At 41.0% G+C, this 22,704-nt stretch overlaps 1 protein-coding gene across 1 annotated transcript in view; it reads right to left on the bottom strand.

Annotated features, from left to right (window-relative positions):
* The window catches only part of GRM3 (glutamate metabotropic receptor 3), a 218,673-nt gene continuing 195,969 nt past the window's right edge, over positions 1 to 22,704 (bottom strand). Inside the window, exons 5-6 of the mRNA XM_077766787.1 lie at positions 14,154 to 14,328; positions 1 to 547 (exon numbers count right to left, since the gene is read on the bottom strand). Coding sequence (XP_077622913.1) covers positions 474 to 547; positions 14,154 to 14,328 — 249 coding nt within the window. The 3' untranslated portion in view covers positions 1 to 473. The remainder of the gene's footprint in view (positions 548 to 14,153; positions 14,329 to 22,704) is intronic.

Here is a 22,704-nt window from a genome sequence, read left to right as displayed (position 1 = left end):
TGAAAAACCTTAAAGGTTTTATTCTCAATATTTTTACATTAATACAGATGCTTTTTATTTTGTGCTGAGAAAAACAATCTGTTACACATAATGTAACTTTAATATACAACATAGAAACTCATCCTAAATTAGTTACAACAAGGACCTACAAAAAACTTCATAGGAAAAAAAGTTACCTAATATTGCCACCATAGTTTTTAGACTGATCCTGTCAGACCCTGTCACCAATGCTCAGCTCTGTAAACAATGGTTATTTCCATGTTCGGGGGGACCGTTAATAATATGGGCACTAAAATCAGCCTAAAAAGTTCTAACACATCACTATATACTGTACAGTCCTCAAAAATAATTTATTGTACTGTTTCTAAAAAAAGGTACTAGGGTTCTTTTGCTCTGTTTCCATATTCTGGAGCTGCACATGAGCACTTTTGTCTAACAGTCTAAAAACACGAGAACTGAACTGCATTTCACAATCACAGGGATGAGGTGGTGGAGTCGAGGACTTCCCGCCCATTGCACACCGTCGGGACATACGTGCTTGCAGAGGCTGAAAAACAAAACAGGTCAGAAAATTTAATCAAGTGAGCCACACAGGTAATGGAATGGATAATCTCAGGCACCAGTTAAAAAATTAAGTTCAAAACCCATTTTAATTTGGCTTTGGAAAACGCTAAGTGACTTAATGCTGTAGTAGTTCCACGTTCTAACTATGTTCTGCTCAAAATTAGTTTGTATCCTGGCACATACCTTCACTAATGACATACCTTTTGGAGAAAGAGTTGATAAGCATCATCACTGTTGAAAGGAGTCCCTTGTGGATTTAAAATTAGCTTCGGTAAGCTATAAACTGGTTAAAATACAGTGTGCGAAATTGAAAGCTCACTGCTATTTTCTTAAAGACTGTTAAATTAATTACAGTTTTTTTGTACGTTCATTACTTTTGTTCCCTCTGGGTAGGGATGACTCTCACGTAGTCTCACAAGTCATCTGTGAACTCCACTGCCTTACAGAATGGTTTGATGCATTTTCATCGTTCACGTAGATAAACACTGCAAAAACACTTGGCACGGGCTGAAGTGCCGAAAACTCAGTTTCTTAACAATTCTCAGAAAGGAAGACATTCCAAAGGGATGATGTTCTTGTCAATGACAATAGTGACAGCATTGTCAGGGTGTGAGTATAATATGGGTATGTATATTCATTTTTTTTACAGCAGTTTTCCTAGGTGCAATTCATATCTCTTGTCAGAAGGTTTCGTTTTTATGCGAAATCTAGATACAGCTTTGTCATTTTACCAAATGAGGACAAAAAAGCAAGGAGCCCTATTCTCCATGGGATGTGCAACTATGTAGCCAAGAAAATCAGAGACGGCCTGACATATACTTTTAGAGCTGTTTATGTGACATCCCTTGGCCTGTCCATGATGCTATGCTTTGCCCAGAATGAACTGGTCCTCTGGGCTACCTGACCTCGGCCTAGGTCAAACTGACCAGTCAGTCAGAAGACTGTCCTCTTCTTTAAATGCATATTTTTTGGTTAATAATCATATAAGCTAATTCCCTGCTAAGGTGTTCATGCTTGATACTGGAAATATTCTTGCCCCCTAAAAGGGCATTTTTTTTCCATAGGATTTAAAATTTTTTAAATTATTTATTTTTAAAAATGTTTTATTTATTTCTGAGAGAGAGAGAGAGACAGCATGAGCAGGGGAGGGTCAGAGAGAGAGGGAGATACAGAATCTGAAGCAGACTCTAGGCTCTGAGCTAGCCGTCAGCACAGAGCCCGACATGGGGCTCAAACCCACGAGCCATGTGATCATGACCTGAGCCGAAGTCAGACGCTTAACCAATTGAGCCACCCAGGTTCCCCTCATAGGATTTTTTTTAAAGAAGGAGAAACTATGAAATTTGAGATGATTTGCTCAATCACCATGTTTAGGGCACTGAAGCCTTTCCAGCAGGCTCACAACTAGGGAAACTTGAACTTCTCAAGTTTGCATTGATTACTTGGCTAGGTATGTGAGAAAGGCCATAAAGACAAGTCTGTGTGACTGTCAGGTTAGAGCAGAGTCGGTGACATGCTAACTCTTGGAGATAGTTTTCCTTTTATCATTTTTAGGATCAGCTTCAATTTTCTTTACAACATGATCCCACTGAAAGCTACAACTTTGGGAGAAAACATGGCATAATTGACATTTCCTGAAACTTCCAGAATGAAGACATTTTAACAGTGCGTGCCAGATAAACACTGGATGGAAAGTGATACGAATAATTTCAAATGTGGGGGTTTTACTTTATTCCTTGTAAAGTTTCTTCATACTTTATATAACCCTAGCTTCATCACAGCTAGGTAAGGCAGGAGAAAGAACAAGGCAAGGTGAAGTCAACTGCAGTTCACTAGAAACCTAGCAGGCATTCTGTGTTCTTTCTGCAGTCTCTCTCTTTCCAAATACCAACTTGATATCCCCATGTGGATGTTTAATAGACACCTCAAAACTAAGTGGCCAAAGAATAACTCTTGATTCCCTAACATATTCCCATTTAGTCTTCCTTCCTTCAGTCAATGGTCTTGGCATCCGGTCAGTGACCCAACCCAGAAGTCTCACGTTTCTGCTTCCTTCCTTCTTTGTCCCTGCTTCTCCTGTCAACCCTATCATCTGTCTGAGTCAGTTCAGTCTCCCCATCTGCCTACCCATCTCTGCATCCACCATGTTGGGCCAGGCCACCGTTATCCGGCTTTTGGCTACGCCAGCAGTGGTGCCGCTGGTATCTCTGTTTCCCGTCTTGCTCTCCTGCCACACATTCTCTGTACACCAGTGAGAGTATTTTTAAATGTCAGTCACCTCCCTCTGCCCCTCCAGTGGCTTCCTTCTGTGCTTTCTTTGCTCTGGTTTATATGTCCCAGGGTGATTCAGACCATGCCTTTCTTTCTGCATTCATCTCATTCCATGGTTTTGTCCCCACTTTTTTGCTTTTTGTCTTCAAACACGCACATCACGGCAACGTCAGGCCATTGCCATAGCTGCTGCCTCTGCCAGGAATGTTCTTCCCTCTCTTCATTACATATATGGCTTCTTCTGGTCATCTATATCTGAAATATAACCTCCTGAAAAGGTTGTTATTAGGCCACCTAATTTAAATAACCAACCAGTTATTCTCTGTCACATTAGCTGATTTTAAAACTGATTTTTTTCTTGCTTTTTTTTTTTCATTACTGTCTTAGGCCTTCTAATAATCTTGAGCAGGAAGTATACAGGGGCTCTGTCTTTTTCATTAGTTTATCCCAACTGGTGGTCATGGAATAGACCCTCTATAAATATTTTCTGAATGACTGTATAAATTGTTGCATTTCAAAGAACAGGGGAACCAATGGAAGTTTCAAGAAGGAAGTAATTTTTCACCTGAAGATATGACCAGCAAATAGGAGGCATATGGGCAGCCTTGCTTGGGGACAGGTAGGCCTTTTTTCTTCTCAAGCCACATTGTGACAATGACCATGAGCCACCCCTGTGAAGACAAGTGGGTCAGGCTGTGAGCACTCCAGGGCCGGCCTGGTACCTTTGGCATTTTGACTAATCTCTTCATCTTTTCCAGGATTAGGTTTTATTATTTCTGTGCAGATTTTTCATTTTCAGAGCTTGAAGAGGAATGATATGTCATGGGGGTAAGTCTAGGAGAACCAGAGACGGGTATGTTCATGCTCCCTGTGTCTGTCTTGAATCCCTCTAATACCCTTTTTGCCTGCAGTCTTAAAGATCGTATCAGAAGCCTACAGTGATATTCCCTTTACTTCTGGAGTGTGCTGTAATGCTGTTTTTAAGTGTGATCTTTGGATTTTCTTGCTCACTGCATTCTAATTTCTAAAAAAATTGAATGTGTCTTGACTAGGTAGGTAAGAAGTACAGGGGCCACAAAGGGTAGCTGCATGGAAAATCCTAAGATAGAGCTTTAAATGATATTCTCCTGTCTGCTCCTCACCCCCGTGAGATCTCATTATGGAAGTGTGCAGAGTCACTTTGATTCATCTACCTGCTTCACAGGGACATTGAAGGGAACACCCTATGTTAGAACAAATCTAAACCCTTTGAAAGGAAGCAAATACAAATTCCGGGTTTTCTTACCAAGAGTCACAACAGCAAAGACTCTACAAGACTCTTTTTGCAGTTATTTTTTCCCCCTAGCCACTTTCAAGTGTATTAAAGGGAACTGTAACTTGTATATTTCTGCTTCTCTTTTACTGTTTCATCTGTAGCTTTTGCCTGTGCATTTTATTTTATTATGTAAAAAATATTCTCATTTTTGTACGTGCTGCTGAATATAGTAGAGGAAATTACTGTTTTATGAGTTTACTATCTCAATTACTTTGCCTTTCATAAATATTTTACATATGCCTCCCGTCTTAGCCCATCTGTTATTCCCCAAGGTAGTAAACTATGTGCCAGAGGAAAGTACTATCGTTTTCATGTGTGTGTTTGTGATGAGCTCTTGCTATTACTCTAATGAAATTCTCATGAGGTTTTTAATGGTGCAAGTTTAGCCCATTTTCTTAAGTGCGGCTAAGCAGATTTCTATAATCATACTTTCTGTCAGATATAAGAGGCACGCAGGCTTATTTTTGGCTTTCCCGGGAGGAGGGGCTGAGCGCCAGCTGCTACGTTACTCCAGGCTAAGGTGGTGCTAGTCAACGCAAAAACTGAACGCAGTGGAAAAGAACCTAACGTGTTCAACCATTGATCACAAAAAGGCAATTCACACCCATCAAAAGGCATATTTGACTTCACAAACTTGGTGAGGCATTGGAAATCAATGCAGCCAAGTGGCAGCTTTGTCTCGCACTGTGAAATCCATTTCTCTTCCACCAGTAATGCATAGGCTGGCCAGGCTTTGGAACAAATGACCCCCTTTTTTTTTTTCAGGTACCTGAGCCCTCAGTCAACGCTAAACATATTTATTTAATAGATTCGTATGGATGCCAGGTCTGTTAGTCAATTTAGTGGCCGAGACTTGGCTCCTGAGAATCAGTGTGTTACTCTAACTGTGTAATATATCAGACTCGGGGAAAAAAGTAAAACAAACATTTAAACAGAACAGACATTCCACTTTGTTCCCATCTGTTCCATTTCCTTGCTCCTGGTAACCCCAAATAATTTTTCCCAGCATATCTGCTTGTTTAGATATTTTAATGCTATGGTCATGGAATTTAATTTCTACCAGCTGTTTGTTGCTTTGCCCTCCTACTTTGTTATTGAACCTGTTTTCTTACTCATCACCTTAATTTTACTTGTGCTAGGGCCCCTAGGTCCCTTTCCAGATGTTCATCTGCTGATTCATACAAGTTGTCTGGGAAGATGATGACACTACCAGCGTCTGCTGTGGTAGCCTTGCTATGTCAGAGTTCACAGTGGAAGACACAGCATCAGTTATTAAGAACTGAGGCTAGATTCTCAGGATAATGGTCTTAAGTCATTAGCAGCAGAGTTGAGGGGAAGTCACATTCATTATGATTTGGGATGAAAATCTATAGACCCAAGATTTAATTTCCAAATGTGGACTTAGAGCTTAGGAGTGCAATGCCTTCTTCATTCACTGATTTATTTCTTGTGAGACAATATTCATGGAAAAAAATATGTACTATTTTATGACCCAGAAAACAACTTAAGTAACTAATCAATAGAAATTCCACTTGGTCTTCACCTAAACACCCCAGTCCATTATTGCTCCGATATGCTGTCATTCTTTCTTTCCGGTCATGTTCTGTTATTCTCTCCTCCCTTCTTCAAGATGTATGAAAGTGGATGTATAATAAATAATTTGAAAATGGAAGGATTTAATTTTTGTATATTCTATTTTGCATTCTTTTAGTCTCCTCTTAGTTTCCCAACATCTCTAGTTTTTCCTCTTTCTTACCCAAATGTGTTTTCAGGCAGGGATCAGGAACTCATACACCCTGAGGCTCAAACAATTAAGAAGAGCTGTATGTGCTTCTGTGTCCAGGGATCAAAGTCAGGCCACAAGTTAGACTCTAATAAAATAATGTCAGGCATTAGTCCTCCTTTCTGGTGCAGCTAATCTTGTCAGCTTTACTTTCAAATTATATAAAACATCTGAACACTTTATTAGCTTCCATCATTACCACCCTGATTTTAAACCTCCAACATCTGGACTATGCAATAGCTTCTGGAATTATGTCTCTGCCGGCTTCCCTGTCTTATATTCTGCCCACACAGCCACGATGATGAAAATGATGCTTTTAAAGTCAGGTCACTCCACACCCTTTGAGTGTTCTTCCCAGTTCTTTCAGTAAAAAAGTAAAAGTCCTTACAGTGATTTCTAAGGTCCTAACTGCCCTGTCCCTCACTGTCCTCATCTTCTCTTACTTTCATCCTTAGTCATTTCCCTCTTGTCTTTTCTGATGTTCTTCCAGCTGTGGACTTTTGCATTTGATCTTCCCTTTTCCTGGAATGTCATTTCCCCAGATACAGACAGCGTTCCCTATTTTCCTTTCCTTCATGTTTCTGATCAAATGGTACCTTAGCAGAGAGGTTTTCTTTGGCCACTGAATAAAAAAATAGTAACCCTCTGCTCCCAGTTTGCCTTGTTTGTCTGTGCCCCATATTACTTTCTCCACATCACTTATCAACATCTGATATATTATGTAGTACTGGTTTTTCTGTTTTGTTCATTACCACATTCCCAGTGCCTAGAGCTAAGCCTGAGCCCAGAAGTTTCTTGATTTAATGAGTAAATTATCCATCAAATTGATCACAGTTACTTACTAAGGGTTCCCTCTCTAGAGTCTCTGAAATTTCCTCTAGGTAAGGAAGATATTAAAAAATATTTCCATATGAGTAGGCATATTCCTGCTTTACGGATACAGATATCTCCATTTATGGATGTTCTACAAAGAATTTTACTTAAAATGGAAAGGGGTTTGAAGGAGAAATAGTAAAGAATAAATTGATGTTAGACTCTTTGCTTGCTTTAAGGAATGTTCATCTAAAGTCAATGTACGGGCAATATTTGATTATATGTATATTTCCTTTTTTAGTTAACATTATCTACATAATTATGAGCGTTGTACCATGTTCCTAAAGGCATTGATAACGTTGGAGTTACATGGAAATGCATATGGCTATTGGTATCTCTCACACAATATTGAACTCTGGTTTAGGGACTCTCTTTGAGGTACTGAGTTTATATCGTGTTCAATTATACAGGACAGAAGGGAACTATACAATGTAATTTAATTCAAGAAAGTGATGCTTCTGTTTAAACAACCATTTAAATGAGAGGAATTTTATCTGTAACATAAACATTTAGCCAGCCACCATTAAACAGTATTGTCTCGTCTTCACTAAAACTCAGTTTCTGAGAAGCTTTGTGGTTAGCTCCTCCGGAATATCACACCTTCCCTGTGTGTGGCCCGCTCACTGGGGTCTCAGAGAGACACCTTTTATGCTGTTGACCTCCCTGGCATGAGCTTTTAAGAGGAATGCAAGTTTGCAGGACAAGGTGCTGTCATGTGTGGCACTGAAGAGAAAGCTTCTAATTTAAAGAAGAAATCACTGAACTTGCAGATGCTAAGATTCTTGTTGTCAGAATAATCTCTGAGATGAATTGTGTAACTGAGCTGAGGCAGAAAATCCAGCCACATAGCCACTTTTGGGAGTTTTATCTGTGGCTTCACTTATCAGATTCCTAAAAGTGTCTCACAGAGAGGGCGGTGGCTTTCTCCTCTAGAACCGTGGTTATTAGAATAAATGATCCCTTTCATCCCCTCGGTCTCAAGCCCCTTTGGTCACTGTTATTAAAGAAGATAGGCTATGTTTGCTTGGGGAAAACCTAGTGAAATGTTGGCAGTAAAGAGCAAACAACTTAAGGGTTGCAGAAAGGCAGTTGTGAGACAAAATGGAAATGTTGTGTCGAAAGGGAAAGTGTGAGAAACATCAGTTCCCTGCTACGTGTAGGGTTACCTCTGGGAGCTAGGGCCTCTCTATTCTCCGCCCTCAATGAAGAAAGAGTGAAAGAGAATGGAATGAGGTTCTCAAGCATCCTGTGACTTTGCTTTCCAAAGGGAAAATGGATCAACAAACCTCTGATACGTTTGCACTAGGTATATTGTGCCTGGGAGCAGATGGCTTAGCTTGCAGAATACTCCAGGCTCCTCAAGTATTGGCCAGCCAGGATTTATGTTTATAATATGCTTCCAAGAAGACCATCAATTCAGTCTGTGTTGCCAAATAAGTTGCTAATTTGCCTGGCTGGTCTAGTACATAGTGTCATTATGGGACTCCCTCCACTGTAAAGTGCAAGTGTATTATGCTGATTTTCTGGACTTGCACTGTTGAGACGAAACGTGGGTATTATGTGCCTTTTTTTTCTTTTATAAAGTCACATTCAGACTTGAGCAATGGCTTGCCCCCTCGTAACTGGGGTATCTTGAAAGACTTGGCCCCTCTTAAGTGCAAAGTCTGGACCTCATGTATTTGCTTTCTGTTGCTGTAGCCCTTTGGAAAATTCTACTGTGACTCTGAAAGACTGTTCGCTTGATCTTTTTATACCACTGCTTCTTATAATGTGAAAATGTTTTGTAATAAAGAATAATTCTATTAATGAAGCAGTTCACACTTTACCACGCAGACAAGCGTCTTCCTGAATAAGGTTTTGGCAGAAGAAATCAATCTCCATATGCCTGTGGCTCCTCTGGGACCCAAATCTGAGCATCATTAGTTAGCAGCAGCCTCTTGACTGTTCTTAATGATAATGGCATACATACTCTGAATGATCACCATGAGCAGGAGGAACACATATTCTCATAGGACCAAGTCTGGATACCTAATAGCTCTGAAGACTACTGGGCACACTCCATTTCTCACCTCTCTCTCCCCAATCGGTGCTGATACAAACTCGTATTAGTGTCAACAACATTCTGACCTGCATGGGTCCCCTAGAGTTTTATGCTGCTTACCCTCACGTGTACATTCAGCTTGTGTCCTTCAAGATTATACAGTTACACGCACACTTGCAGCATAGTTCTTGATTGCCTCTCTTTGGGAACCAGCTCTGCAAAGCCCTTTTGCTTCTAAAGCTGAACAAAGTAAAGAATGGTCTCTTCCTTCTCATCCAAATACAAAGAACGTTTGCTCGTGTGTGTGTGTGTGTGTGTGTGTGTGTGTGTAGGAGCAGCATTACAAGTTTAGGGTTTTAGGGTGGCTGAGTTAACTGCTACTAGAAGGACTATTCCCAGTTTCAGTAAAGTCTTCTGAGTGGACAGGGCCTTCTGTGCCAGAAATGCCTTCTCTGGCATTCCAGAGAGAGAGAGCTGAGGAAATGGTAGCTGCCCAGGAATGTGGCTATTGGCATCATGAGGTCAAGGGTGGGAGGTCAGAACACCTCTCCATCTCTGAACCCAGTGCCTGCTTCCTCTGTGAGGGTCATCTCCGAGGTTCTCCCTGCTCTGCACTGACAGTGTGGTGGAGTCCGAGGTTCTCAAAATGTTTTCCTTGGGCCACTTCCATTGAACCAGCGGGAGTATCTGTTACAATCCAGATTTCTTTTGACCTGGATCATATGACTCAGAATATCTATGGGTGGGGCCTGGGAACTTCACTTCAAAGAGGTTTCTGTTGTTGTTGTTTGGTACACAAATATTAGGAGCCATTGGCCTCTGAGTGTACTTAATGGAAAAAAGTTGATGTTTCCTTTATTTTTAAAAAATGTTTATTTATTTATTTATTTTTTGAGAGTGAGAGAGAGGCAGAGTGCAAGCAAGGGAGGGGCAGAGAGAGAGAGGGAGACACCACTTCTGAAGCAGGCTCCAGGCTCTGAGCTGTCAGCACAAAGCCCAACATGGAGCTCAAACTCACAAATGGTGAGATCGTGACCTGAGCAGAAGTTGGACGCTCAACCAACTGAGCCACCCAGGTGCCCCTAATGTCTCCTTTATTTTTATTATTTTGACTCCCACTGTGTGTAGTTAATCAGATACAGCTAAAATTGTTCTCTTTTGTGCCTAGGAGTCTGTAAGCATTTCACAAATGGTGAGTTTTCCAAGATGTCCCTAACCATGTTCTTTTCTCCGTGCTTGCTTCTAAGTCTGGTCATGCTTTTCCATCTTTTCATGGCACTGCTTAGCTTTTAACATCCAGTACCATGACTTCTTCTGCATCAGCCATCCTGGTTGCTGTCAGGTAGCTCACCAGGGCTTCTAAATGCTGGGATATTTCTGCTACTCTTGCCTGAGAATTAACTGGGAATTAATTTGGCTGTACCTTTCAGTCTGGGAAACTTCTTAGTACTGCCCAGGATTACCTTTGTCAAGTCTGTGATCCTTAATGAAACTGCTGTACTGGATTAAGGATTTGGAGAATGTGGCATAAGAAAAATGGCCATAAACTATTTCAGAGGTGGAGTCTGTGTCCCTTCCCTTGAATTTGGACAGGCTTTGCCTTTCTCTCTAGGATGCCATGTGGCAAGGCATTCTGCCAAGCTGCTGAGCCAGAGTGAAAGCCACCATGGGCTTCCAGCTCAGCTCAGTCTCAGCTAAGGCCACAGAAGGACCCCGCCAGGCCTCATAGAACAGATGAACTGCTCCGCCAAGCCCTTCCTGAACTCCTAACCCACAAAATCATGAGAGATGATAAAAAGGTTATTTTTTAATTTTAATTTTTAATTTTTTTATTTATTGTTTTTTAAAAAAGCGTTATTGTTTGGAAGCCACAAAATTTTGTGGAGGCTTGTTATGTGGGAATAGATAATTAGATGTGTGTGGTTGTTGAGGTGGGTAACCCTGTTGCTAAACTAACTTATTCTTAACGTGGGGTTGGTGTTGTTATACCTGGAGGAAGTAAATTAGAAAACCAGTGGCAGTGTTGGTAACAATAACTTAATACAGTAAAATGCCTACACAATACTCACCAGAACATAAATTATGTACCAGCTACGTAAAACATATGCTTGACCTAATGAACTCAGAACAATTTAAGGATTTTTCTTGGTTTATAAAACAGTGTACTTCCTAGTATTTACGAGAGAAATGGATATAAATTGAGCTGAATATAGAATATAGGAAACAGGCACTAAGAAATTAAACCAGCTGCTTAAATGTTCACCAGAGCGTGTGTTAGTAACATGTTCATACATAAACTAGATCCCATAGACCTGTGTCTTTCCAACTTCTTTGATTGCAATTCACAGTAAGAAACATCCTACTTGGACCTTGTACACATGTAACCTCTGGAGCAAACTTCATGAAATACTGCTTACCTTTATAAGATATATTATTATATGTTATATAATAATATATAATGCACTCTAATATATTCTCTTTTCTTCTAAAAATGCTGGCCAAACATACTACATAAGTTTCAGGACCCATTACTAGGTTACACACCACAGTATGAACAACAGTGATCTCGATTTGATCTTTGTGGGACCAGGCATTATGGCTTTTTCACCACTGTGTACACAGATGCTTAAAAATTTCTGTTCTATAGAAGGTACTTAAGCATTTAATGAATGAATGAATTTCATGACTGTAGTTCCAATTTATTAAAATGGGTAAGATTAGTCACAAGTCAGGAAACCCAGAGTCAATTCTTGAATCACTGTATATCTTTGAGAAGTACCTTCTGTATTTTCTCACCTATGAAATGGAACTTAGATATGTAGTACTCATGGGATAAAATAAGCCCACAAATAAAACTATTTTGAATAAAAGATAATGAATTACAAGTAACAGATCAATGTATTTGTTACTTCTGCACTTTGAAATGCCTAGAGTTATCACATGAATACTTCTTCACCTTATCATTTTAATACCACTTCATTAACATGGATTAGAGAAAAACTAAAAAAATGAAGTCTTTTTAAAGAAAAAAAATTTTCACTTAAAATTTCATTGAGTAACAAAATAGTTCTAAAATGTTGGGCTGGGTAGATGCCTACTTCGAAGTATTTAATTGGGTCACTTGCAGATTAGCATTCTCAGTGAAAGCTTAAAAGACATTGTTTTTGTGTAAGTGGATATTTCTGAAATTCTGAAGAGAAACTTGGTTGGGTAAAGTGGCCTTGTTATTCCTTCAGGAATTTATTAATTCCTAGTATGTATATTAGAAAATGCTGCCATTTCAAAATTACTGAGGTTTGTATGTGTAAATGTCTGTGGAAGACTGAGGGGCTTTGTTAAATTGTTTGAATAACAACCAGGAAATCTGAGCTCTGAGGGCAGGATGACTTTTGCTGGAAGTCAGTCTTGATGCACCGCCTTGGGTCGCTTTCCTATTGTGATCCCTGTGAAGCCAACCCCGTGCCTGACTTTCTGGGAACTTCCCCAGCTCGCACCCTGACTGAAGCGGCACTGTACAGTTGCTGGATGCACTGCCTTTGTAATCAGACAAACAGACTCTAAATTCTGGTTCTGCCGCTTTCAATATGTGGGACCCTTGATGTCAGGGAATTGCGCGCATTAAATAAGATACAGCAGGCTCACACACCTGTATGAATCTTTAGCATGATGCCTAGCAGATAGAAAATAATAAATGATAGTTCCATTGGCTCTTCTTACCATTGTTGTTTTTATCTGCTACTGCCAGTTCTTCCTTGTCTGGTCTAGCTAGCGGCTACAGTTGGGCTCTAGAAAGGAGACGTGCCTGCTCAAGAAATAAGCAGATTTCTCCGAGGTCCAAGGAATATGATTTCACAAGTTTTACCATGTCCTGGCACTCAACCATGGTGACACCTGGAAACTGAGCTGAAAGACGAGAACATCCGTGTCTCCAGCGAGGAGTGGCATATCCAGAGCATCCCTGAATGTGTGTTGTCAGCCGGCTGCCTTCCCTTTGTTTGCTGGGGGAAGGGCAGCCCTGTTAAATGTTACACTTTGCTGCAGAAACTGGGGCACTAATGTGATTGCTCACTCTGTGATGCTGAGCTATTTTGAAGCATCCTTTCTGATCGACTCGAGGCAGAATGGTGAGGCAGTCATTTGTCTCTGTCACTCCAGTCTTCCTTCCCTCTCTTGTGGCTCCGTTCCTCCGCCCCTCTCATCCTTCCGTCAGTGCATTTCTCCTGCTTCAAACCACAGATAAGCTGAAAATGGCTTAAAAGCTTGCCCCCTTTAGGTATACTGAGAATTAAATGAGCCGCTCCCTAAGGATCGTGTTTCAGATATTCGCAGGCCAGTCAGAGACCTAGTGGTGGCCTGGGCCATTCCTCTGCTACCCTTCAGCTGGTATGCAGCTGAAAAGCACTGTGTTGTTGCAGTCTGAGGAAGATACATTCCAGCATTTTTTGAGGTGTGTTCCATGGCATATTAGCTGCTTTAACTGTGGTTGAATACTTTTAAGAAATTGTAAATAACCAAGTTAAACAGATTGCCTCGCTCTAGGGATTCTTAACATACTCATGGTACAAGTGGTACTTTGATACTAAGAGGGTATTTAGGATGAACCATTTTCCGTCTTTTTTGCTTATCTTCCCTTTTAAATTTTTCATGAATCACCTTTATAATCTGTATTTCATAGGACATACTTTGCAGAGCACCAATCTGGGCCAGTGAGTATAGTCAAGTCACAGATAGTACACTGATGTGTTGAGCATTACTTATCGAATTGACTGCAGAGTCAGGACTAGCTAGTAGGTGCTCTGACTCCACAGCATGGTCAAAAATCCTAAGTGCGGGGGCACCTGGGTGGCTCAGCAGGTTAAGCATCTGACTTCGGCTCAGGTCATGATCTCACAGTTTGTGAGTTAAAGCTCTGCACTAGGCTCTTTGCTGACAGCCCAGAGCCTGGGGCCAGCTTCAGATTCTGTGTCTCCTTCTCTCTCTGTCCTTCCCCTGCTTTCTCTCTCTCTCTCAAAAATAAATAAACATTAAAAAACATCCCAAGTGCAGTTATGGGTTTAATGTCTGTGTTCCCTGTTAGACTGTATCAAAACAGGAGCCTTGCCTTTCACTCACCTCTGTATCCCTAGCACCTAGCGCCAGTACCTGACACACAGTGGTTGAACCAGCACTTATTAAATAAATTGAGATTGTTCATGGGGCATGGACATGGGTTGTCCTTGCCTATCCATGTTCATTGCTTCCCCTCTGAGCCTGCTCCCCACTACAGTGCTATTCATGGAAGGGTCACTGCCAAGTTCCATACTTACACTGAGAATATGTGGTCCCCGTTCCGCTGACACTGAACCTGTTGAGGTGCAGCCTGTGTGTGACCACATTCTTTTGGGGTTGGAACAGGATGATGTGCACCTTGGGTGCAAACAAACAGCCCAGGACCACAAAGCCACTCAGGCTAACGGAGATGCACATGGTGGTTGTCTGCACCTACAAGAAAAGGTTGCCTGGTTAAATGTCTGGCTGTAAATGCAACCATGTCACCTACTAAAAAGAACACTGAGCAAAGACTAAACTCAGAAAACCCACATCATCCACAGTTCTGTTGTTAGTACAATCAAACCAATAGAATGATTCAGTGGGATTCTCGGGGCTTGGGATGTTCATGGAAACATTGCTTAAGATCTGTAAGCAAACACATTTGTGTTAGGTGCTCCTGAATGCTTGCCAAGACTTTACATGGGGTTTCTTGTTCTGTTTGTTTTTCCTTTTTATTTGTAGAAAGACATTTCTGCAGAACCACCTAAGTCAGGATCTTAAATAGTAAAATATGAACATTCACTGATGAAGTGACCAGACTGCTGACGGTTTCAGTCATTCAACTTGTTTAAGGTTTACTGTGTCATAAACAAATCTAGGGGCCTTTTACATTTTTCCATCTTTTTCTTTTTCTTTCTTTCTTTTTTTTTTTTTTGCTGGGAATTCTGCCCATCAGCTATTGGTTCTCCCACTCAAAATTGTGAGTCACGGTCAACTATCTTGTGAGGAACCTGTAAGTTATTTCATTGGCAGTCCTCTGAAGTTTTGATACATCAGGTACTCCCTATTCAGTCATTTTATTCTCTAGGCTTACATATGCCTGTTCTTGGCAGAGAAATTACACCTGCTTCCTCTTTGCCTCCCGTGAAAGTACCCCTCAGAGCTAGGTATTATCGTGTCTCCTTTTCGTTCTTTTGCTTTCATTTTTTATCTTCACTGGTCTCATCATCTGTTCTAACTTCAGCTCCCTCAGATTTTCTGGAAAATTCTAAATTAGCCTCTACATATTTTATTGCTTTCCGTACTAAAAAATGGAAATTAATTATTTCTTCTGTCAGTTTCTACTCCGAGTAGCCATGGTAAATCCTAGGGTAATTTTAGATTTCTTTGTCTTTCTGCTCCAGGCAATGCTATTACCAGATAGCATAATCTCTAGTGCCCTCAAGTGTCTGACCTTCTTCTCCAATCAAAGAAAACAGAAGACTGAACAATTAACTAGAGAAGCCNAAAAAAAAAAAAATAAAAATCAGGTTACACCTGCAGCATTATTCTTCAGACTCTGGATTTACTGTGTATGCCGAAAGCACAATCTATCCAATTTTTTATACATTTTTTAATGTTTTTATTTATTTCTGAGAGAGAGAGAAAGAGAGCGAGAGACAGGATGAGCAGGGGAGGGTCAGAGAGAGAGGGAGACACAGAATCTGAAAACAAGCTCCAGGCTCTGAGCTAGCTGTCAGCACAGAGCCCGACATGGGGCTCAAACCCATAAACCTTGAGATCATGACCTGAGCCAAAGTTGGAGGCTTAACCGACTGAGCCACCCAGGTGCCCCAAATCTATTCTATTTTAAAGCTGCTGTCACTTTTAGCTGTTCCAGTGCCCTCCAACTTGACCCCACACTGCAGGCTCCATTCCCTTTTGCCCACTTCTCAGAAAAGAGTCCACTCACTAATTCTGTGATGTAAAAGCCTTGATAAATCATTACTGTGTTATTTATAGCAAGTCCAATTTCTGGCATAATTTGTGTGTGTGTGTGTGTGAATGGATGTTTAATACTAGAACTGAACTCTTCCTTTAGAACTATACTCTTCCATCTTCACTTTTGACTGGGGAACCAGTCTGAGAGGTACCAGATACTAGAGTGAAGGTAGGACAAGTTCAAATGTACCATCTTTCAAGGAAACCTTTTAAACTAATATTCTATAACATTGAAGCTTTTCACACACTTTAAGCCGTTATAGGGGGAGGAAAGGCTTTCATGCGGATGACCTCTTGAAAAAAAAAAAAAAAAAGCTGTACTGTGAGTTCTAGACCTTTCCTCCCTGAAGGAAGGTTGTGTGTTTCTCCTCACTTCAGGCCTGGAGAGGAGTGCTTTGATGTGGCTATTCACAGAAAGTTTGAGGGTTTCCTGCATGAGAAAGAGTCCCTGGCTTGAAGTCTGATTCCTGTCTTGGAAGTCTAGGAGGTGAGAGAAGGTTAATTACTTTCATGGCCGAGTACAGAGACTTGCTACTGTATTGAGACAGTCCTTTGCTATAAGAATTCATCAAAGCAAAGGATAGGTGAGTGCCATGCATGGACCAGATGGCCCATGTGGGTAGTCTTGGGTTCACGCACAGCAGCCTGAGTCCTTCCTGGAAAGAGGCTGGTGGCCAGGTACAGTTGGGTGCCCTGAGACTGGGCACGGAGCCACAAGGGACAAGTCAGAATAGGACTTGCCAGCCAACTCACTCAAGGACCAGCAGGAGGAAAAAACCAGCCAGATATTTCTGAAGATGGCATGAAAACACCCTTTAATCATCTTCCAGGTATCCCAAGGATGTGTCTTTAACAAACACGGCGGAGATCCTTAAAACCAGCCAGTTATATAAGAAGTGTCCTGCTTCTTCCTTATTACTGTCTGATCAGGGCTGAGAGGGAAACAGCCACTGGTGAAATGTGGAACGTGAATCAGAAGAAAAGAAAAGTTAAGTGCTGTAGACTGTCTGCCCCAAGCAGGCCAGACTTCAGGAGAACATGAGATGTAATATTAAGTCAGGGTATGGTTTTGATAATTCTACAGGATGAGGCATTTTAATAGAGGCTATTTTCCATTGAAAATGATTGTAGGACCATAATGTTACTTAAGAGCACCCACATCCATGGGCCAACCAAGTTCATGAGCGTTTTCATTCATTGCTCTATCCCCAGGACTAGAGGATCTCACATATGAAGAACACTCAGCATTTGAATGATTTCACTGGAATTTCCATGCAGGGGTGGGTGATTATTACTCTCACTAAATACTAACAGGGCACATGGGCACCAGAACTAAAGATGCATTTTGATCATAGTTTATGTAGCATATAATTTATTTGTTTTAATTTGAAACCTTTTAGCTTTTTATAAAGTCAGAGTAGTAGCCTCATAAATTCAATTCTCCAGTTCCTTTAAGAAGTCACACTACTAATGGGGCCTCTGGGTGGCTCAGTCAGTTAAGTGTCCAATTTTGGCTGAGGTCATGATCTCAAGGTTCATGAGTTCGAGTCCACCTTGGGCTGTTGGCTGACAGCTCAGAGCCTGGAGCCTGGTTTGGATTCTGTGTCTCCCTCTTTCTCTCAGCCCCTCCCCCACTCTTGCTCTGTCTCTCTCTCTCTCTCAAAAAGAAAACTACATTTTAAAAAATTTAATATGTTATATTACTAAAAGTCTGTATTTATAATTCTTTGTTCTTCCTTTTTGTACACTATTAGTCCATGCTGCTCTGTTTTCATCTTCCTCAAACTTCCAGCAACAATGGACATGGTTAATTACTTCCTACTTTTTGGCTTCCTAGATATTCTTCCCTCACTGAAAGTCCCTTGTCTTAGTTTTTTGTTGTTCTTGTTGGCTTTTTTGCTTCTACCTTAATTTTAAGTGTTGGAGTGTCTCAGACCTCAGTTTAGATTCTCTTTACTTTATCTCATTGAGTTCCATGACTTAAGTACCTCCTATGTTGATTTTGTTCAAGTATTTATTACTAGTTTCAGCCTATCTTCCGGGCTTTGGGACATATATTCACCTGCTGTCTTGGCATGTTGTATTGGATATTTAGTAGGCATAGTGGGATTAATATGTAAAACTTGATGTTCTCCCCCAAGTACTTGAGTACATGACATAAAATCCCACCCACTGTGAAAGCCAAAAACATGGGAGTCATCCTTGATTTATGCCTTTCTCTTACACCCACATATCCAATCAATAGCAAGTTCTGTTTGTTCTTTTAGAAGATAGTTTTCTATGGTCTATTGTGCTTCTAGCCTGTCTTTCAAGCACAGGCACTGACTGCCTTTGTTCTGGACCATCTTTCCAGGAATATTTGTATAGTAAAGAGACTTAGAAGATGGAGATAGTGCCTACTTTTGGAGCAAAAAGCCAGCATATCTTCCGTTACAAAGGGTTCTAGTTCCCTAACCTCACATAGTCTCCCCTGTAACGCTGCCAGTGACCATGCTGTGGTGACATGGCCCACTTTGCCTGGCCCAGCGGAAGTGGAGTTCAGGGAACCAGGGCCTATGCTGAGTTTCTGGCTACCACTATTGCTTTGAGTCATAAACTTCTTTGGTCAGCATCAATGAAACTGCGGCAAGTTAATATGTTACCTTATAAGTAGAGTCAAATCTCAGATGCTACAGTCTTTGACAGTTTTGGCAATGGGATGAGCTTGGCTTCCTCACAGAGGAAGTGTGAGGACTTTGTACCTGAAGAGAACTCCATGGGAATCAGTAGCAAGCATGTTGACCAAATTCTATGGCCAACGGGGCAATAAATAGTGATCCACATTTTTCCCTAGTAATGAATGATGTGGATTTGGAGTGGGGTTTATAGGCTGAGTAACAGGAAGTAGGTTCAGACAGCACTGCTGGACCAGTGCTGTAGTTGTTGCTAACTCCTCTAGGGAGGGGGGTGGATTTCCTCCCTGATCTGGTTCAGGTCCTGGGTGGACAGAAACTTTAACTCCTTCTCACAAAAAGGTTGCAAAGACATACACCCATACTGAACATGAAAGGAGGGACCTTCAGAGAAGGCAGCTGCCAGGTGAATCACCTGCACTGTGGCTGATTCTCCTGGGAGCTGAGGGGGCTGGGTGCATAAACGCTTGCGCTAGAACAATGACAGAGCTGGGCCTCGCAGGGCTCATCCTTCGCTGTGGTTTCTCTTGACAGACTTAGATCCATTCCAACAGGACAAAGTCCCCTCAGTTTTTTGCAGTACAACCTGGTGGCAAAAAAGGAAACTTGCGTCTCTCTGCAGGATTCCCCTAAAACAGAAAAATGCTCTGAAAAACCATAAATGACACACTGAGTAGTATTTGGGCTCTTACTGACTTGGATTGGGTGTAAAATGCTAACAAAGGGGCTGTACTAAAGAATGAGGAACTGACACAAAGAAATCTAGATAAACTCTTGCAATTGGCTGCAGCATGGGAAAACTCCCCTAGTCATTATGTGAAAACCAGGCAAGATTCTAAGAGATGTTATCGTCACGAGACAGCAAATGCCCTGGATTAAGATGGACTCCCTTAAAAGACAGCCACTGCTGTGTGCATCAAGGCTGAGTTAGCTAAAGTGCGCAAACCACGTGCCCCAGGCAGAAAGCTATCCGGCTCTGGCTTCAGGTCCAGGGGTCCCTGAAGTTGAAATGAACTGATGGTAATTATGATCTTGCCATCCCCTTTACCCAAAGGGCTTAGAAACATTGGAGCTTTGTTAGATTGAGCTGAAAGTAGCTGCTTGCATGCTTATAACTGAAAGCAATTGTGCTTTACTTACTAGCATGGACTTACTGTCTCGCTCTGTGCTGATTCCTCCCTGACCCTCCACCCTGATGTTAGCTCCTTTAAGGAGAAGAGTACTTATGATAGGACCAAAATCTCCCCATCCCCAAGGATGGCCGAAGTCACACAGACACCCGACCCAGTATGCAGGGAAACTTGAGAGAGGGAAAAACTCAAATTTTTATGTTCTGTTGGTTATAGACAACCATCTCACCATCCTACCCAGACCTGATATGGGGAAGGCAGGACTTGGACTATGATTAGACAAGGGAGGCACTTGGCGTGAGATGCAATTTTAAGGGAGCATCAAAAACTCTGTGATTAAGGCAAATCATATTTTATTGTAATATATTTTAAAAATAAAAATGAATACTAAAAACCTATGATAAACACACTGGCAACATTTTAGACAAGGACAGGATTGCTAACAGTGTTGTGCTATGACATTCTCAGTTTTAAGGCAAATACTGTTCCTATATTGAAGACTGTTTATGCACCCGTCACCTAGCCCACTTTGCATTGTCTAATGAAAACTGGGGCTTTGAGCACCTAAATAAAAGCTGACTCTCTGGCTACACTGATGGCTGTGAGTAATAAAGTCCTTTGTCTCCGAATCAGGAGTCTCCTGTCTTCTGCTAGCATCCCTGAAAACGTGGCAGTTTAACTTGTTAGACTGCAAGATGAGTAAAAAACCTTTGACGGTTCTTGACAGGTTCTATCTCCATTGTTCATATTCTACCATCTGATTGGAACATCTGTGACAGCCACCTAACTGGTCTTCCCTCTTTACCTTTGCCTTTAAGGCAGTGTCTTCAGCAGCTTCATTTCCCCCACTACAATGTGAGATCATGAAAGAGAAAATCATTAAATTCCTCTGCTTAAAATATTTCAGTGGCTTCATTTTCCATATAGACTGAAATTTAAAATTTTGCTATAGTCTATAAAGTCCTACATGATCTAGCTTTCCTGCCCACCTTGCATATAAAATCACTCTTCCATCTACTCATTAAACTATAGCTGTATACACCTTTCTTAACTTTTTTTTTTTTTTTTTTTGCCTAGGGGTGTTTGGACTTGCTGTTTCTTTTGACTAGCTCATAGAATTCCCATGGCTAGCTCCTTCCCATCCTTTGGTGGAGTATTATGAAACAGATACCGGGGCGCCTGGGTGGCTTAGTCGGTTAAGCATCCGACTTTCGCTTAGGTCATGATCTCGCGGTTCGTGGGTTCGAGCCCTGCGTCGGGCTCTGTGCTGAGCCCGGCCTATTTCAGAGTCTGAAAGCCTATTTCAGAGTCTGTGTCTCCCTCTCTCTCTGACCCTCCCCTGCTCACGCTGTCTCTCTCTTGTCTCTCTCTCCTAGAAATAAATAAAAAAAAGAAAAGAAAAGAAACAGACACAGTAGGAGTGGCAAACTTTTTGAAAGAATTTGAGATTTGATCTTTTTTTAATCTTCAAAAGAGTTGTCATGGGTAAATCAGAATTTCTTTGTAAGTATTTATGCCTTTGGAGGTCATTCTAGAATGACCTCCAAAGTCACTGCCTACTGTGGGTAAAGTGCTTCCCCTGCACCACGCCCTATAAAATCCATCTTCTTGATACTCAGAATTGTCCTTTGCTTGGTAACATGTCTACCACATAGGCGCTTGCAAGAAACCCAGAATCTTGAGCCCCCTCTTTTCTTACTGGATCAGAATCTTTTATTTTAGCATGGTGCCCAGATGAGTTGTTTTCACACTAAAGTTTGAGAAAGCAATCCATTGGCATCACCCCCTTTTCCTCCCATCACAGCACATAAACCACTGCATGAATTACCCTGCATTTTCATCCATTCATTATTTCCTCTCATCCCTATCCTCCCCTCACTTGCACCAGACTGCAAATTATAAAAGGGGAGAGAGATGTGTCTCTGTTGATAGCTTTATCTCCAAGGCCCATAATAGGCACTCAAATATTTTTGGAAGACATGAATGAACAAAACATTCAGTAATTACTATTAATTCTGATAACTTTATATCCAAACATGACCTAGTCTTTATTTATACCATGTAAGCTATGACTGGATCCCTGATGACTTAATGTTTGAGTCTTACAGTATCTTGTGATACAGAAGGAGATGACCTCAAAATTTCTCAAAGATCCTTTGAATTTTTGGATTCTTACCCAAGTTTTTGCTTGCTGGGTCTTGGATGCTTACTAGCTTCAATTAGTTTTTCTTGTTCTAGGCTCCACCTATCCTCCATATTAAAAACAGAGAAGTCTGTAGTGTAATATGAAAGGTATTGATTTGCATCTGAAGAACTTATCCTACTGTTTCTTAACTGTGTCACCTGGGAAGTTAATTATCCTCCAAGTTTGTTTACTCATCTTTCCAATGGATAAAAACATTTGCCTTTCAGGGTGCTAATGAGGATAAGTGAACTCAACTTATGCAAAGCATCTAGAGTAAGTTTCAGATTTGATCAGTAAGACTTAGTTCCTTTATTTCCCTCTTACCTTTCATCACTTTTGGCCTAAGCAAACAACCAACCAAAAGAAAATAAAATTTTAAAAACAGCAAGTCCTCGGAGAAGCCCTTATTCATTGTTTAAATGAGTTACTCAAGTTCATTATTTAAATGAGTTCCTCTGCCTGTTAAAAGTTGACCACATGGCCAATTCCCATAGGTTTCTCACTAGACTCCTCCCCCCAACCCATTTTCTACTTGAGTAAGACCAATGTTACCTTTTTCTGCTTGGTTCATTTCCTGTCTTGCCTCAAGAATATTCCCTACATGCCTGTCTTCTCTAACCGCCGTAACTGCACTTTCCCACCAAGGTACAGTATGAAATCACACCTCTTGAAATTCCTGGAAAGACCATTTTTACTGATCCAACTCTTCTTTCAAACCTGTAGGCATTTAAGAGCTTGTATCACCAATTTAATTATAAACTGTATTGATTTTGAATTCTTTCATGCTTGTTAATTTTTTTCCCATCTGGGATATAAGCTTTTTGAAGACTAGAATAGGGCTTTATTTATTTACAATTCA

Source organism: Crocuta crocuta, unplaced genomic scaffold (assembly GCF_008692635.1).
Source record: "Crocuta crocuta isolate KB4526 unplaced genomic scaffold, BGI_CrCroc_1.0 scaffold165, whole genome shotgun sequence".
NCBI lineage: Eukaryota > Metazoa > Chordata > Mammalia > Carnivora > Hyaenidae > Crocuta > Crocuta crocuta.
The sequence above is the reverse complement of the archived record's forward strand: the minus strand, read 5'-3'. Positions and strand labels throughout refer to the sequence as shown.